Source organism: Nerophis ophidion, linkage group LG08 (assembly GCF_033978795.1).
Source record: "Nerophis ophidion isolate RoL-2023_Sa linkage group LG08, RoL_Noph_v1.0, whole genome shotgun sequence".
NCBI lineage: Eukaryota > Metazoa > Chordata > Actinopteri > Syngnathiformes > Syngnathidae > Nerophis > Nerophis ophidion.
The window spans coordinates 65714691-65732202 of NC_084618.1; the positions used below are offsets into that span (position 1 = coordinate 65714691).

Sequence of the window (17512 nt, forward strand, 5' to 3'; positions counted from 1 at the left end):
TAAAGTCCCCCATTATGATTATATTATCGGCGTGTGTCACTAGATCAGCAACGAACTCTGAGAATTCATTGATAAAGTCCGAATAGGGCCCTGGGGGGCGGTAGATAACAGCCAGGTGTAGAGCCAGCGGTGTGACAGACCTCATAGTAAGCACCTCAAACGATTTATATTTATTATTTATGTTAGGACTAAGGTTAAAGTTTTCGTTGTATATTAGTGCGACCCCCCCACCCCTTTTAAGCGGACGGGCAATATGCGCATGTGTAAAGTTAGGAGGACATGCCTCATTTAGCGCAAAAAAGTCGTTTGGTTTAAGCCAGGTTTCACTGAGACCGATGACGTTAAGATTGTTGTCTCTGATGATATCATTAACTAACAACGTTTTGGGAGACAATGATCTTATGTTTAAAAAACCTATATTATAGGTAGTGGGCTGTTTTAGGGAATTTTTGATCAAATTATCCGTAGTAGCAATATTAATAATGTTGTGTTTATTATGCCCAGTGCATTCAGTATAATTACGACTATATCTAGGAATTGATACGACGGGAATGTTCCGATTGTTTGATTGTTGCTTTGATAAACTGCACGCATCATGGTTAGCCTCCTCAGTAACAGGGATTTTCCGATTGTTTGTTTGTTGCTTTGATAAACTGCACGCATCATGGTTAGCCACCTCAGTAACGGGGATTTTTCGATTGTTTGTTTGTTGCTTTGATAAACTGCACGCATCATAGTTAGCCACCTCGGTAAAACACATGTCCAACTCTGAAACACTCAAAGCAGAAAAAACTTGTTCTAATTTAACAGACTCCTTACCCAGACCAGGAGTCTCGCATCTTTCATCTAAATCCGTCTTCAGGATGGAGGGAAGTGGTGTTCTGTGGGGATTAGCCTTCTGCTTTGTTTTAAGCCCCGCTCGGCATCCGCGTTTCCGATCACACCGCTGGCGTCTGCTCCGTAGACGGCCCCCGCTGCTACTATACTCCCCTGCTTCACAGGCCGCTGGATGTAGCCGCCGACGTATTCCCATGCTAGTTAGCATGTTTAGCACGCACGCGTCTATCAGTCCAAAACGGCCCGATATGTCCATATCCAGAAGTGTCTGGCGGTCGTACGTGATCACGGAGTGACCACGATGCGAGCCAGCCATGAAGTCTGCAGAACTGTCCGGCATTTCCGCCAAATGTTCCATCTTTAGCAAGAGCACCGCAGTGTCGCAGCCCGTCCGGGCGCCGCCATCTTGCTTGTTTAAATAAGAATATCTCATTTCAGTAGGCCTTTAAATCCCCATTCTACAGTAGCATCAAAAATGTTCCCAAGATTTATCTGTAAATTGTTGTCCAGACATCATCCGTCTGACGGTGCGGGCATCCCATTTCCACCCGGACGTCATCACATTTCGCTGGTTCTGCCAGGGGGGCGAGCTGAGCCCCGTGGCCTCCCAGGCCTCGTCCTGCCCTCGACCCAATCCTGAGGGCTTTTTTTCAGCCTCCAGTCAGTGTAAACTACCTCGCAGTGAATTAGAGCAAGGGGGCACCAGAGTGTGGGTCAGCGTCCATCACATCGCTCTCAAGCAGCCGGTCACCCGCGAGACCAGAGGTCAGAAGGCAGACCGATTGTTGTGTGACAATATTAACATTAACGCCTCGCACTTTTTCTCCAGGCTTCATCAAGCAGCCGCACGTGTCCGACATCATCAGCGCCGCCTCCCCCTCGACGGACCAGACTTTGACCCTCGGGTGTGAGATCACAGATTTCTACCCTCCCAACGTGACGGTCACCTGGCTGAAGGTGAGGAAAGGCGAGCAAGATGACAGCGAGGACCAGGTTATGGAGGGGGGGGAGCTGTGGGGCCCTATGGAGATTCAGCCAAGGCTCTACAGAACCACTGCCACTTTGAGGACCACAGCCCACCAGGCGAAAAGACAGTGGGGGGACAGGATCAAATGCAGAGTGGAGCATGCTTCCCTGCATGAACCCATTGAGAGATTTTGGAAAAATGTTGACATTGGTAAGAATCACTCAATTAGCTGCATTTTTAAATTTAGAAAGGTAGTCAGATTTGGCTTATTTGTTGTCTTCTTGTTGCTCGGCATAATTGGAAATCAAACCACTTGTTAAAAAAATGCGGAGGTTAGCCCAATCATTTCATCGTTCTGCCACTACTACGTAGTGATGCAGTACATGTTCGAAGGAAACATTACCCTCTAGTGGCTGTAGTTGGGTAATGCACCCTTGCACAAACCAAAATGTTGAGATCTGGGGTCACCAACCTTTTTGAAACCAAGAGCTACTTCTTGGGTACTGAATAATGCGAAGGGCTACCAGTTTGATACATACTTAAATAAATTGCCATAAATAGCCAATTTGCTCAATTTACCTTTAATAAATAAATCTATATATATATATTAAAAAAAAGGGTATTTCCGTCGTACATTTTTTTTCCTTTTACAGAAGGTTTTTTGTAGAGAATAAATGATGAAAAAAACACTTAATTGAACAGTTTAAAAGATGAGAAAACACAAAAAAAATTAAAATGAAATTTTGAAACATAGTTTATCTTCAATTTCGACTCTTTAAAATTCAAAATTCAACCGTAAAAAAAGGAAGAGAAAAACTGGCTAATTCGAATCTTTTTGAAAAAATTAAAAAATAATAATTTATGGAACATCATTAGTAATTTTTCCTGATTAAGATTAATTTTAGAATTTTGATGACATGTTTTAAATATGTTAAAATCCAATCTGCACTTTGTTAGAATATATAACAAATTGGACCAAGCTATATTTCTAACAAAGACAAATAATTATTTCTTCTAGATTTTCCAGAACAAAAATTTTAAAAGAAATTCAAAAGACATTAAAATAAGATTTAAATTTAATTCTAAAGATTTTTCTAGATTTGCCAGAGTATTTTTTTTGGTCATAATAAGTTTGAAGAAATATTTAAAAAATATTCTTTGTCGAAAAAACAGAAGCTAAAATGACAAATTAAATTAAAATGTATTTATTATTCTTTACAATAAAATAATTAATGTACTTGAACATTGATTTAAATTGTCAGGAAGGAATTTAAAAGGTAAAAAGGTATCTGTGTTTAAAAATCCTAAAATCCTTTTTAAGGTTGTATTTTTTCTCTAAAATTGTCTTTCTGAAAGTTATAAGAAGCAAAGTAAAAAAAATAAATGAATTTATTCAAACAAGTGAAGACCAAGCCTTTAAAATATTTTCTTGGATTTTCAAATTCTATTTGAGTTTCGTCTCTCCATGAATTAATAAAGTCGAGCTAAGCGAGACCAGCTTGCTAGTAAATTAATAAAAATTTAAAAAAATAAAGGCAGCTCACTGGTAAGTGCTGCTATTTGAACTATTTTTTAGAACAGGCCAGCGTTCTGCCATCTGGTCCTTACGGGCTACCTGGTGCCCGCGGGCACCGCGTTGGTGACCCCTGGTTTAGATACACAGTAATTTACATATAAATAATTATATATATAAATATATATACATACATACTTACATACATACAAGCATTTGTTAATTAAATCCATAACATTTTAGTTTGGTTTTTTTTTACAAGGTACATCATTTCAACTTTTTTTGTCATTGTTGTCATTAGGAATTCTGAATACTTTTATACAGGACAGCACTTCCAACAGAGCTTTACAATACAAGGGTTATGAGATAACAGTATGAGTAGTATGAGAAGTACAATACAGTACTACAAACATTCTGCTCTTGAAGAATAACATTACCCTCGGCTGGCTCTAGTGGGGCACTGCGGACTTGCGCAAATACATCCATCCATCAATTATTCCTACCGCGTGTCCCTTTTGGGGATGCGGGGGGTGCTGGAGCCTAGCTCAGCAGCACATGGGCGAAAGGCGGGTACACCCTGGACATGTCGCCACCTCATCGCAGGGCCAACACAGATAGACAGACATTATTTACAGTCCCATTCACACACTAGGGCCAATTTTTTACTGTATGATTAAATATATAGTACTTTACATATAAATAATAGATTACATTACATTAAATTATTTGTTCCTTAATATAATATTGTGTTTTAACTAGTCCACATATGTTTTAATGTGTTTTATTATGATTACTAACATGAATTCTGACAATATTATCCGATTAGTACTACAAATAATCACAATTGAATCACTACTCTATATTGGAAAAACATTATCCTCTAGTGGCTATAGTGGGCACTGCACTCTGCACAATTATTAAATATACAGTACTTTTACATAGAGATAATAATATATACAATCAATCGTTTGTTCGATAATCTTTTTCACTTTAGTGTTTTTATTACTAGTGCACATATTTTTCTCCATTTAATGTCTTTATTGTCGTTGTGAAACTTGACTACTGGTACTTTTTATAGGATGGTGTTTCCAAAACAGTATTACAGTATACAGACTATGAGACAGTATTATGACAATATTACAAAAAATAAGCACACAATTGAATCACTACTCTCTTTTGAAAAGAAGAAAAACCCTTTGGTGGCTCTAGTGGGGCATTACTCTGACACAATGCATAGGTAAATATACAGTATTTTACATAAGAAAAAAAATACATACATTAACTTGTTTGTTCCTTATTTTAATTATATTATTTTTTTGTGTTTTTGTTTTTTTTTACGAGTAAATTTGTTTTATTTTTTATTATCAAATCCGTACTACAGTACAAAGTTAATGAGACAAATGTATTAGTACAAGTTATATCATGATTTAATCACTACTGTTTGCAGCTAGAGTGGAAATGCTCTCCAAATTAATCTCTCTCAGTTTGAAGAAGTAACTTTAGAGGAACTCTCACGACTTGTTAATCAGACAAAACAAACATCATGTTGATTCACTTCCTGGGGAACTCATCAAGCAGTTGTTTGCAACATTAGGACCATCGGTGCTGAATATTATTAACTTATCACTCTCCTCCAGTACTGTTCCCTTTAGATAAGGGGTGTCAAACTCATTTTAGCTCAGGGGCCGCATGGAAGAAAAATGTATTCCCACACGGGCCCGACAGGTAAAATCATGGCATAATAACTTAAAAATACAACTACGACAAATTCATATTGTTTTATTTGTTTTATTTTGGGCCAAAACAGAATAAGGACATCCTGAAAATGTACATATCACAAATAATCCTCTTGACAAAACACTTCAAGTTAGTAAAACATTGAGGAAAAAAATGAGTGCAGTATAAAAAACACCATTAAAAACACAGTGAAATTAGACTTAATCTCAGTGTTTCTACAAACTAATTAAACTTTAAGTCACAGCCCATCTATGATTGAACAGAAACAAAATGTGGCATAAATAAAAATGCTTATATGTATCAAGTACCTCATTTGTAATTTCCATTGTGGACTTTCTTTAAATTTGCACAGAAGAAATCATTTTCACAGAACTACCGTATATCCTTGAATTGCCGCCGGGGCGCTAATTAATTTAAAACCTCTTCTCACGCCTGCGCTTACCAAAGGCATGCGGTAAAAGTAAGCATGCGCTAATTATTTTAAAACCTCTTCTCACTCCAGCACTTACCAAAGGTATGCAGTAAAAATTTGAGTGTGATGTAAGCTTGGACGTTAAATCCTACTGAATAGCTCTTAATTTTCTTCCCTTTATGCGATTTCAAATTACCGGTATTGAAATCAGCCTCCTCCATTTTGAAAATGATGACAGGGGAAGTGTCACTCGTGACGTCACGAGTTTGACCAGGCGGTAATACTAAGCATGCGCTAATTATTTTGGGAAACGAGTTTGACCCGGCAGTAATTCAAGGCAGGCGCATACTATATGCCCTGCGGCAATTCAAGGAAATACGGTATATCAATGTGCAGTGTCTCATCCAGCGTTTTAAGTGAGTTACCAATTTTTTACTTTAATCATATTTGTTTTACAAACCCCGTTTCCATATGAGTTGGGAAATTGTGTTAGATGTAAATATAAACGGAATACAATGATTTGCAAATCATTTTCAACCCATAGTCAGTCCAATATGCTACAAAGACAACGTATTTGATGTTCAAACTGATCAATCAATCAATCAATCAATGTTTACTTATATAGCCCTAAATCACTAGTGTCTCAAAGGGCTGCACAAACCACCACGACATCCTCGGTAGGAAAACTCACACCCAGTGGGACATTGGTGACAATAATGACCCAGTGGGACGTCGGTGACAATGATGACTATGAGAACCTTAGAGAGGAGGAAAGCAATGGATGTCGAGCGGGTCTAACATGATACTGTGAAAGTTCAATCCACAATGGATACAACACAGTCGCGAGAGTCCAATCATTAACTTTAGAATTTGATGCCAGCAACACGTGACAAAGTTGGAAAAGGTGGCAATAAATACTGATATAGTTGAGGAATGCTCATCAAAAACTTATTTGGAACACCCCACAGGTGTGCAGGCTAATTGCGAACAGGGCCCCAGATCATCTAAGATGGACTGATGCAAAGTGGAACAGTGTTCTGTGGTCTGACGAGTCCACATTTCAAATTGTTTTTGGAAACATTTGACGTCGTGTCATCAGGACCAGACTGTTATCGACGCAAAGTTCAAAAGCCAGCATCTGTGATGGTATGGGGGTGCATTAGTGCCCAAGGCATGGGTAACTTACACAGCTGTGAAGGCACCATTAATGCTGAAAGGTACATACAGGTTTTGGAACAACATATGCTGCCATCTAAGCGCCGTCTTTTTCATGGAGGCCCCTGCTTATTTCAGCAAGACAATGCCAAGCCTCATTCAGCACCTGTTCCAACAGCGTGGCTTTGTAAAAAAAAAAGAGTGCGGGTACTTTTATGGCCCGCCTGCAGTCCAGACCTATCTCCCATCGAAAATGTGTGGCGCATTATGAAACGGAAAATACGACAGCGGAGACCCTGGACTGTTGAACTATTGAAGCTTTACATAAAACAAGAATGGGAAAGAATTCCACTTCCAAGGCTTCAACAATTACTTTTCTCAGTTCCCAAACGTTTGAGTGTTGTTAAAAGAAAAGGTGATGTAACACAGTGGTGAACATGCCCTTTCCCAACTACTTTGGCACGTGTTGCAGCCATGAAATTCTAAGTTAATTATTATTTGCAAAAAAAAAAAATAATAAGTTTATGAGTTTGAACATCAAATATCTTGTCTTTGTAGTGCATTCAATTGAATATGGGTTGAAAAGGATTTGCAAATCATTGTATTCCGTTTATATTTACATCTAACACAATTTCCCAACTCATATGGAAACGGGGTTTGTATGTTGGGTTGAGGGGTAGGAGTCGCCTATACCTCATGTACCTCATGCTTGGTATACTTGCTTGCCCCCATATAAACTATTTGCTTGCCTAATATAATTGCTACTGTGACATCCAATGGGCACTTTTGTCACAGTTAGTTGGTGATGAACCCCAAGATGCAGAGACGGAGGCAGGCATAGAATATGAAAACATGATTTGATTAACACTAAACAAGAACAAACAAAAAGCACGCATGTGGGCGGACTAACAAACTAAGGGAGCTAGCACGGGAAGCTAGAAAACAAAAAGGAACTTTAGCTTGGAAGCTAGTGGATAGTAAACAGAAAAACTGGAAATAACTAATGGCTAACTAGAACAGCTTACCGCTACGACGACCAGGACAAAATGTAGTACGACAGGTAGTAGCTGTAAAAAAAGGACACGTAGCACGACAAGAGTGACATGTGGCAACGACAATACAATGATCCAGCAACTGACACAAGAAAAAGCAGGTACAAATAGGAGCGGGCTGATTGGCGACAGGTGTGGCCAGGTGCCAATCAGCCGCAGCTGAGGAGGAATACAGCACTCAGGGAACAAGACAGGAAGCTGACAAAATAAGAGCACTAGACAGGAACTAAAGACAGGAGATACTAAACACAGAGGAAACAGACAAATGCAGAGGAAAAAACTAAAACAGACAAACTGTCAGGGGAAAGCCTGACACTTTTAGAACAGCAGTTTCTTTAATTTAGAAATGCAGCTCAATTTTACACTGAGCAAACTCATCTCGCGGGCCGGATTGAACCGCATGTTTGACATCCCTCCCCTAAATAGATAGATTTCTTTTAATTTCATTGTAAATACCGGTAAATACAACAAGATTCAATTAAAGGCATAAATTTAAACCTTCATCCGCTTAAAAATAAAAATAAACTTTATTCTGACCTCCTAAACCACCAGCCAGTGTCGCACCTGCTGTTGATCTCTAAAATCCTAGCAAAAAAATGTTGCACAGCGGCTACATGAATACTTGGTGTTTAAAAATCTTTGTGAACCCATTCAGTCTGGTTTCAGGGCAACTGACTCTACTGAGACGGCCCTCGCAAAAGTAACTAAGGCTTTGTTGTTAACTATGGATGCTGACCAGTCATTTGTCTTGCTGCTCTTTGATCTCAGTACAGTTTTTGATACCATTGATCATGTACAACAGTGGTCCCCAACCACTGGGCCGCAGAAGAATTGTTTTATTAATTTTTATTTATTTATTTTTTTTAATGTATTTTTATTTTATTTTTTTAATTAAATCAACATAAAAAACACAAGATACACTTACAATTAGTGCACCAACCCAAAAAAACTTCCCTTTTTCATGACAAAAAAAAAAAAGAATCCCCCCCGATGCACTGTGTATCCCATATCAGAAGGCCTCGGAATACGTTAAGGTAACATGCAATGCACTCATCACAAACAAACTATAAACACAGCATTAGTTTTCACTGTTTTGCTGATGACACCCAACTTTACATGCTTCTAGAGCTGACCAACACGCCAGATTGTTGTCATCTGGAGGCGTGTCCTATTAATTTTAAACAATGGATGTCTAGCAAGGTTTTGCATCCCTTTTTCTGTTGATTCCAGCACTTATTTAAGGATACCACATTCAACTTCAATATTAAAACAATTGTACAAAGCGACTGTAAAGTATCTTGGCATTATTTTCGACCCAACTCTCTCGTTTGAGTAACACAAAAACAACCTTCTTTCATCTTGGTAATATTGCTAAAAAATCTTTCCCATTTTGTCCACCAGTGACGTGTAGATTGTTGTCCATGCGTCTTGATTACTGAAAAAAAAAAAAAAAAACAGACATACCCAGAAAAATTCCAAATACAAATATTTTTGGTACTCCAATCTAAAATACCTCTTACAGTAATTAATCACATTTTATATTCACTTTTACACATTAAAATTACTGCCATACTGTATACCAGAGCTAGGCAAATATTGTGATTTGGGGGGCCACATTGAGAGAGAAAAATGTGTCTGGGGGGGGCCAATGTGTATGTGTGTATAAATTATATATACACATTTAGCTGTAAAAATCTGCTGTACAGTATGTGTGTTTGGGTCCCTTTTTTTCAGGAACACTAATACCAAAAGTCACAATGTCTCATAGAATTCTAAAAAAGTTATGACAGATCTCCTCAAAAAATTGGAATGGAATTCCCCAGTTTTTTTACTGAATGGGACACCCAAAATGTAGATTAAATTATAGAAAGTTGGATTTACATCCATCCGTCCATTTCCTACCTCTTATTCCCTTTTTTGGGGTCGCGGGGGGCGCTGGCGCCTATCTCAGCTACAATCGGGCGGAAGGCGGGGTATACCCTGGACAAGTCGCCACCTCATCACAGGGCCAACACAGATAGACAGACAACATTCACACTCACATTCACACACTAGGGCCAATTTAGTGTTGCCAATCAACCTATCCCCAGGTGCATGTCTTTGGAGGTGGGAGGAAGCCGGAGTACCCGGAGGGAACCCACACATTCTTGGGGAGAACATGCAAACTCCACACAGAAAGATCCCGTGCCTGGGATTGAACCCAGGACTGCAGGACCTTCGTATTGTGAGGCAGACGCACTAACCCCTCTTCCACCGTAAAGCCCGTGGGATTTACAATATTACTTTATTATTATTGACTATGAACAATAAAACACTGAATATTAACAACACATGAACATCGCTTCTCTTTTACTTCTCAAACCAGCTCCTCGATAGACATCTTTTGCAATCAAACAAAAAAAAAACCACAACAAAAATGTAAGAAAACAGCAAAATATGAATGCAACGACACGTACAATATCATATATCATCACTTTTATGCAGAAATTTGTCGTAAAAATTTGCTTCTGCATCTGTTTCTAACACACGCGTTTCGGGCTGGCTGCTCTGAAGGCAAACCCCGCCCAGTCTGCGTTGTTCTTCGTCTGAGCTGCTGTGACGTAGATTACCGTAATAACTCATATAACACCCAAAAGCGCAGATTTTAACCATTGAAATACTTTCTATAGGTCAAAACTTGCGGTGATTTAAAAGCAGCACTGCACATCATAATGGCGGCTCCAGTTTTGATGTTAAAGGTCTAAAAAAATGATGTAGAACGTTTGGCTGGCAGGCCGTATTTTGCACGGGTCTGCTGTATACTGTATTGTACTTTAAAACACATTCAGTTACACAACATCAATTGATTGAAGTCTGATGATTTTTTTGGAGGGAGTGGACTTTTTTTTAATGCAAATAATCTCGCAGTTACTACTCTGTATTAACTAAAAAATACTAGCTAGTGATGGTGGGTCCGGTGAAGCACTACAGAGTACTAAATGAATGTCAATAGATTGTGATTGACTTACTTTGCACTTCTCCTCATTCACAGTTGCTCCCACTATCCCTTTGTCCATTTCGGTGTGTTGGAGCAACTTAGGCGTGGGCGTGTTCTCTCTCATGTTAAAGGGGGGTCACCCCAAGGTCAAACTACAGTGGACAGCGGGCGGCACTACCCTCTCGCCACTGGTGTCCAATGAGACAGAAGAGATCGGGGACGACGGGCTGAGGGAGCTCAAGAGTGTGTGCGCTCTGGAGAAGTCCATAGGACCACACAGTCGGACTCCAAAACAAAGGAACAGGCACAGAATAAGTAACTATTTTGGAAAAAAAAAAAGATGTTTGAATTGATTGATTGATTGAGACTGGTATTAGTAGATTGCACAGCACAGTACACATTCCGTACAATTGACCACTAAATGGTAACACCCGATTAAGTTTTTCAACTTGTTTAAAGGCCTACTGAAACCCACTACTACCGACCACGCAGTCTGATAGTTTATACATCAATGATGAAATATTAACATTGCAACACATGCCAATACGGCCTTTTTAGTTTACTAAATTACAATTTTAAATTTCCCGAGGATTTTCTTGTTGAAAACGTCACGGAATGATGACGCGTGCGCGTGACATCTCGAGTTGGAGGGGACATATTAGCGCAGCACCACTAGCGGCTAAAAGTCGTCTCTTGTCATCGTGCAATCACACAGTATTTTGGACATCTGTGTTGCTGAATCTTTTGCAATTTGTTCAATTAATAATGGAGAAGTCAAAGTAGAAAGATGGAGGTGGGAAGCTTTAGCCTTTAGCCACACAAACACACGGTGTTTCCTTGTTTAAAATTCCCGGAGGTGAAGCTTTACTATGGATCAGAGTGGTCAAGCGAACATGGATCCCGACCACTTGTCAAACGACAAGTTTCGGTGAGAAAATTGTGGTAAAAAGTAGCCTCTTGCTGGATATCAGCAGCACTTCTGTCGTGCTGCTGCTGCCGTGACTAATTCACTCAGAGACTGGCGTCAAGACACCCGTTGACACACCCCTCCGACTATCAGGTACTATATAATCTCACTAAAACACTAGCAACACAATAGAAAGATAAGGGATTTTTCCAGAATTATCCTAGTAAATGTGTTTAAAAACACCTGAATCGCTCCCAATGCAATAGCCTTTTTTTTTTCTAGTCCTTCGCTATCAATATCCTCAGCCACAAATCTTTCATCCTCGCTCAAATTAATGGGGAAATTGTAGTTTTCTCGGTCAGAATAGCTCTTTTTGTTGGAGGCTCCCATTATAAACAATGTGTGGATGTGAGGAGTCCTCACACGGGTGACGTCATCGTCTGCGACTTCCGGTATAGGCAAGGTTTTTTTTAGCGACCAAAAGTTGCGAACTTTATCGCTGATGTTCTCTACTAAATCCTTTCAGCAAAAATATGGCAATATTGCGAAATGATCAAGTATGACACATAGAATGGACCTGCTATCCCCGTTTAAATAAGAAAATCTAATTTCAGTAGGCCTTTAAGTCGGGGTCCACGTTAATCAATTCATGGCAAAGTGCAGGAAAGTGCTTCCATTTGAGAAACAAAGTGGCACCGCAGTATATGACGGTTATTTTATATTCTGTTTTGGTTACAGAAACAAAAGCAGTGGTCACAGACCCGGACGCCGATGAGATAGCCTACATCGACGAAAAAGAGGACGGAGAGAACAACAACAATAATGTGGAAAAATACGAAGAAACAAAGTTGTCCGATGTGGATGAGGGAAGCGATGAGGAGGACGAGGAACGAGAGTGGGACTCCGGTGCGCTGCACATCAACAAGGTGGATTTGAGGCAGGGCAGCGGAGAGAGCGAGAGGGCTCGCCTGCGGGTGTGTGTGGAGCTGACACACCCTGCACTCACACTTCCTGTTTACAGAAGCTGGACAGGTATTAGGACACACGAAACATCACAAATAGCGCCGATTGTATTCCGTCACGTGACTTTTTCCCAGAAGTAAAAAAAACAGTGGTGGTCAACCAAGCCAAGTTGGCTTTTGTACAACAAGCAGTGCATAAACTATCTGAGTACGCCAGAGGCAGAGATCTTCCTGCAAAAAAGCAGAAATGAGCAACGAATCAAACTATGCAATAGAATCTATCACTATACTTCATCCCAAAATATTTGTCGAGTGATGAAGGGTTATACTTGTTAACCTTGAGACCTCCAAATTCAGAAGATGGGGGGGACGTGTCTATATATTTTCACATATTTCTTATATATATATAAATAATCCGTTCATAAATGAGTATATCCGTTCGGCCACCGTGTTCAATGGAGAAATGGAGAAAATTTGCAGGCAGCATACCCCTTTCCCCTTCGAGCTGTCCTGGATGAACTGAAATTATATTTTCCAATCATTTTGGAACTTGCAAGCGTACTTCTTCTTACTCGTTGTCGCCATGTCTCTTCTTCGTTCTTCTGCTTCGTCTCCGTTATGTTTTTGGACATTACTACTTGCCGTAGTTTTGAAACAATGGATGATGGGAATCCGGATGTTGTGTGTCAGTGTAATAACGTGCTGGCTGGAATAAACACACGCTGAGAAATAGCTCCGTGCCTGCCTACTTTATGGGTCACAGATAAACCTATGGATAACGGAGACACATATAACAGTCTCCTTTTCAGGTGAGAGAGGACGCTAAAGGCAGTGCCTTTAAGGCCTGGCCCCAATATTGTTGTCTGGGTGAAAATCGGGAGAAATTCGGGAGAATGGTTGCCCCGGGAGATTTTCGGGAGGGGCACTGAAATTCGTGAGTCTGCCAGGAAAATCGGGAGGGTTGGCATGTATGGTTCCCAGACATGTCAAAACTATATTGTGCTCCAGACATTGTTCTCCACGCCAAAACAGATGAAAATTTGGAAAAGCATGGAGGTCTACAACTCCTTTGTATTTGGCTGGGTCAAGGAAATTGGTATCGAGACCCTCCCGGATAAATCATGTATCGTTTTTGCTCGAGTAAGGTTGAGTTTCATGATTCAACTTCACGTCTACAGCAGTGTTTGTTGCCTTGTTGTTGTTGCAGGAGCCGTTTACGAGCATGGGTGTTTTCCTCCGAATTTATCAAAAGATAACTAGATGTCAACATTGTGTATGCGCTGTACACTTCATTTATGATTGCTGCATTTGGTAAAAGCTTAACTCTTTTTGGTTGCACTCACATTTGCTTTCTTTTATTTAGAGTCACCGAGTTGGTGGTTTACAAAACACTCATAGCAAACGTGTTGTAGGAAGTACGAATAATATCAAGATAATCGGCTGGGGACATCTCTGCGCTGCTGATCCGCCTCCGCTTGGGATGGTTTCCTGGTGGCTCCGCTGTGAACGGGACTCTCGCTGCTGAGTTGGACCCGCTTTGGACTGGACTCTTGCGACTGTGTTGGATCCATTGTGGATTGAACTTTCACAGTATCATGTTAGACCCGCTCGACATCCATTGCTTTCCTCCTCTCTAAGGTTCTCATAGTCATTATTGTCACAGACGTCCCACTGGATCATTATTGTCACCGATGTCCCACTGGGTGTGAGTTTTCCTTGCCCTTATGTGGGCCTACCGAGGATGTCGTGGTGTTTTGTGCAGCCCTTTGAGACACTAGTGATTTAGGGCTATATAAGTAAACATTGATTGATTGATTGATAATGCTTAAAGGCCTACGAAAATGAGATTTTCTTATTTAAACGGGGATAGCAGATCCATTCTATGTGTCATACTTGATCATTTTGCGATATTGCCATATTTTTTCTGAAAGGATTTAGTAGAGAACATCGACGATAAAGTTTGCAACTTTTGGTCGCTAATAAAAAAGCCTTGCCTGTACCGGAAGTAGCAGACGATGTGCGCGTGACGTCACGGGTTGTCGGGCTCCTCACATCCTCACATTGTTTATAATCATAGCCACCAGCAGCAAGAGCGATTCGGACCGAGATAGCGACGATTTCCCCATTAATTTGAGCGAGGATGAAATATTTGTGGATGAGGAAAGTTAGAGTGAAGCACTAGAAAAAAGAAAAAAAAAGGTGACCGCAGAGGGAGCGATTCAGATGTTATTAGACACATTTACTAGGATAATTCTGGAAAATCCCTTATCTGCTTATTGTGTTACCAGTGTTTTAGTGAGATTATAAAGTCATACCTGAAAGTCGGAGGGGTGTGGTGACCGCCAGTGTCTCTGATGGAAGCCATGGAGTAGCCAAGAAAGTGGCAGCTGCCTCTTTGACAGCTGCCGCAGGAAGAACGACACAAGCTCCGCTCATGTCTCCGGTAAGAGCCGACTTATTACCACAATTGGTTGACATGTGGTAGAGAATATGTTCGCTTGACCGCTCTGTTCCATATTAAAGCTTCACAACAAACAAAGAAACACCGGCTGTGTTTTGGTTGCTAAAGACAGCTGCAATCCACCGCTTTCCACCAACAGCACTCTTCTTTATAGTCTCCATTATTAATTAAACAAATTGCAAAACATTCAGCAACACAGATGTCCAAAATACTGTGTAATTATGAGATTAAAGCAGACGACTTTTAGCCGTGAGTGGTGCTGGGCTGAAATGTCCGCTCCAACCAACAGCGTCACAAGCACGCGTCAACATAAGCGTCATCATTCCGCGACGTTTTCAACAGACACTTCGCGGGAAATTTAAAATTGCAATTTAGTAAACTAAAAAGGCCGTATTGGCATGTGTTGCAATGTTAATATTTCATCATTGATGTATAAACTATCAGACTGCGTGGTCGGTAGTAGTGGGTTTCAGTAGGCCTTTAAATTGGAAATACTAAACGTTCAAAGTATATCAAACAAGACTATAGTGAAGTGAGCACTGCAAACTTGTGCATTATTTGACTCTGCTCCCTTGGACTAGAGTACGTGCCACTTTTCTCTCTGTCCTTTCGTAAAATATTTCACTTTTCCTCCCTTCTTGATTACCTCTCGAAAAACTCCGAAGGAACGTTTGTCCTTTCCGCGATTTGAACGGTTCGCACGGCTGAAAACAATGAAAACATAGGACAATTTTCTTTGTGAAAGGCTAAATGGCGCCAATTGTACCCATTGGGAACAGACGCTAGCTTGACCACCACACATATTTAATGAGCCGGACATGGCGTCATGTATCTACAATCAATAGTGTGTATGCATCGTAAAATATAATTTTCTCTTTTCTTCTAGAGCCCATTGAGGAAATATCTGCCATGTGAACACCTGACATCTACAAAAACTACTGTTATTATATTCCAGTGAAAATGTTTAGTAAATAGAAATGACTACGATAGCTCCGGTTTTATCCATCTGGTAGTTTAGATCTTTATTTATTATTGTTGTTGTATGCTTGTATTTTTGTACAAATATATTCTATGAATAAAAAACATTTTTATGTGAATTAATATCAAAAGCAGCATTTTAGAATAAAATCTGACTTCATTCTGAGGGGTTAAAATTATTTGTGTCTCGATGTGTCGTCTGTGCCCAAGCCCGATAAGTTCCCCTTTTCTCTTTGCACTTTATTTTTGTTTTGTTTTGCTGCATCACCATACTGCAAGCCAGGCTTACTGTGTTGCACACCGGATGTGGTTTTGGGTTTTTAGTTCCCCTGGCTATGCTGTGTTGATAGTTACCCAAAGCCATGTAGTAATGCACTTTTTTTTTTTTTTTTTGGTACACTCATGTAGGGAGATACATAAACTATATGATAAAGTATTTAAAAAAAAGGACATTAATACACATACTATATATATATATATATATATATATATATATATATATATATATATATACATATACATATGAATAAATGTAGCCCTGCGATGAGGTGGCGACTTGTCCAGGGTGTACCCCACCTTCCGCCCGATTGTAGCTGAGATAGGTGCCAGCGACCCCAAAAAGGGAATAAGCGGTAGAAAATGGATGGATGGATGAATAAATGTAATACATAGAATGGTTGACATTCACAGTTCATATTGAAAGCTGATTTGAATGAATGGTTTATTCCGTTTAACTGTGTGAGAGGGTCAAAACAATAAAAATAACTGCGGTAAATTAAACAAACAAAAAAAAAAACGGAAGTCAAATTTTTACTGAACATTACATATACATACATTGGCTCGATGCCATTTACTAATAAATGCAGTGCCAGTATTGTTGATACCGATATGATATTTATGGATTGAAAGGTTTTAAGCTCCTTGAATGATTTTCCTTTTTTTAATCATGATATAGGAAAATGAAAGGAAAAAAATATTGTTAATCAACAAACTTATTTGTGAACAGTATTGGTCAATTCTGGTCGGATATCAAAAAAGATGATATCAAAGTGAAAATATTTTTGACTGGCGTTTTGAGTTTAGAAAGCATATAAATAACTATGGTAAATTAAACGAAACAAAAAACAAAACGGAAGTCAAATTTGCACTGAAAATGTTGGCATTGGTTCGATGCCACTTACTAGGGCTGCGAATATTTGGGTGTCCCACGATTCGATTCAATATCGAGTCTTGGGGTCACGATTCGATAATATATGGATTCTTTCGATTCGATGCGATTCTCGATTCAAAATCGATATTTTTCCGATTCAAAACGATTCTGTATTCATCCAATACATAGGATTTCAGCAGGATCTACCCCAGTCTGCTGACATGTCAGCAGAGTAGTCGATTTTTTTTAAAAGCTTTTATAATTGTAAAGGACAATGTTTTATCAACTGATTGCAATAATGTAAATTTGTTTTAACTATTAAACGAACCAAAAATATGACTTATTTTATCTTTGTGAAAATATTGGACACAGTGTGTTGTCAAGCTTATGAGATGCGATGCAAG

General features: G+C 39.6%; 1 protein-coding gene across 2 annotated transcripts in view; it reads left to right on the forward strand.

Annotated features, from left to right (window-relative positions):
* Nucleotides 1-16298, forward strand: part of si:ch211-180a12.2 (uncharacterized) — a 54746-nt gene extending 38448 nt beyond the window's left edge. Inside the window, exons 9-13 of one of the 2 annotated variants that reach the window (XM_061909424.1) lie at nt 1348-1602; nt 1667-2014; nt 10705-10965; nt 12296-12589; nt 15867-16298. In XM_061909424.1, the coding sequence (XP_061765408.1) occupies nt 1348-1602; nt 1667-2014; nt 10705-10965; nt 12296-12589; nt 15867-15895 (1187 nt within the window). In that variant the 3' untranslated portion in view covers nt 15896-16298. The remainder of the gene's footprint in view (nt 1-1347; nt 1603-1666; nt 2015-10704; nt 10966-12295; nt 12590-15866) is intronic. The other variant, XM_061909425.1, reaches the window with a different exon arrangement.
* Nucleotides 16299-17512: the final 1214 nt, after the last annotated feature.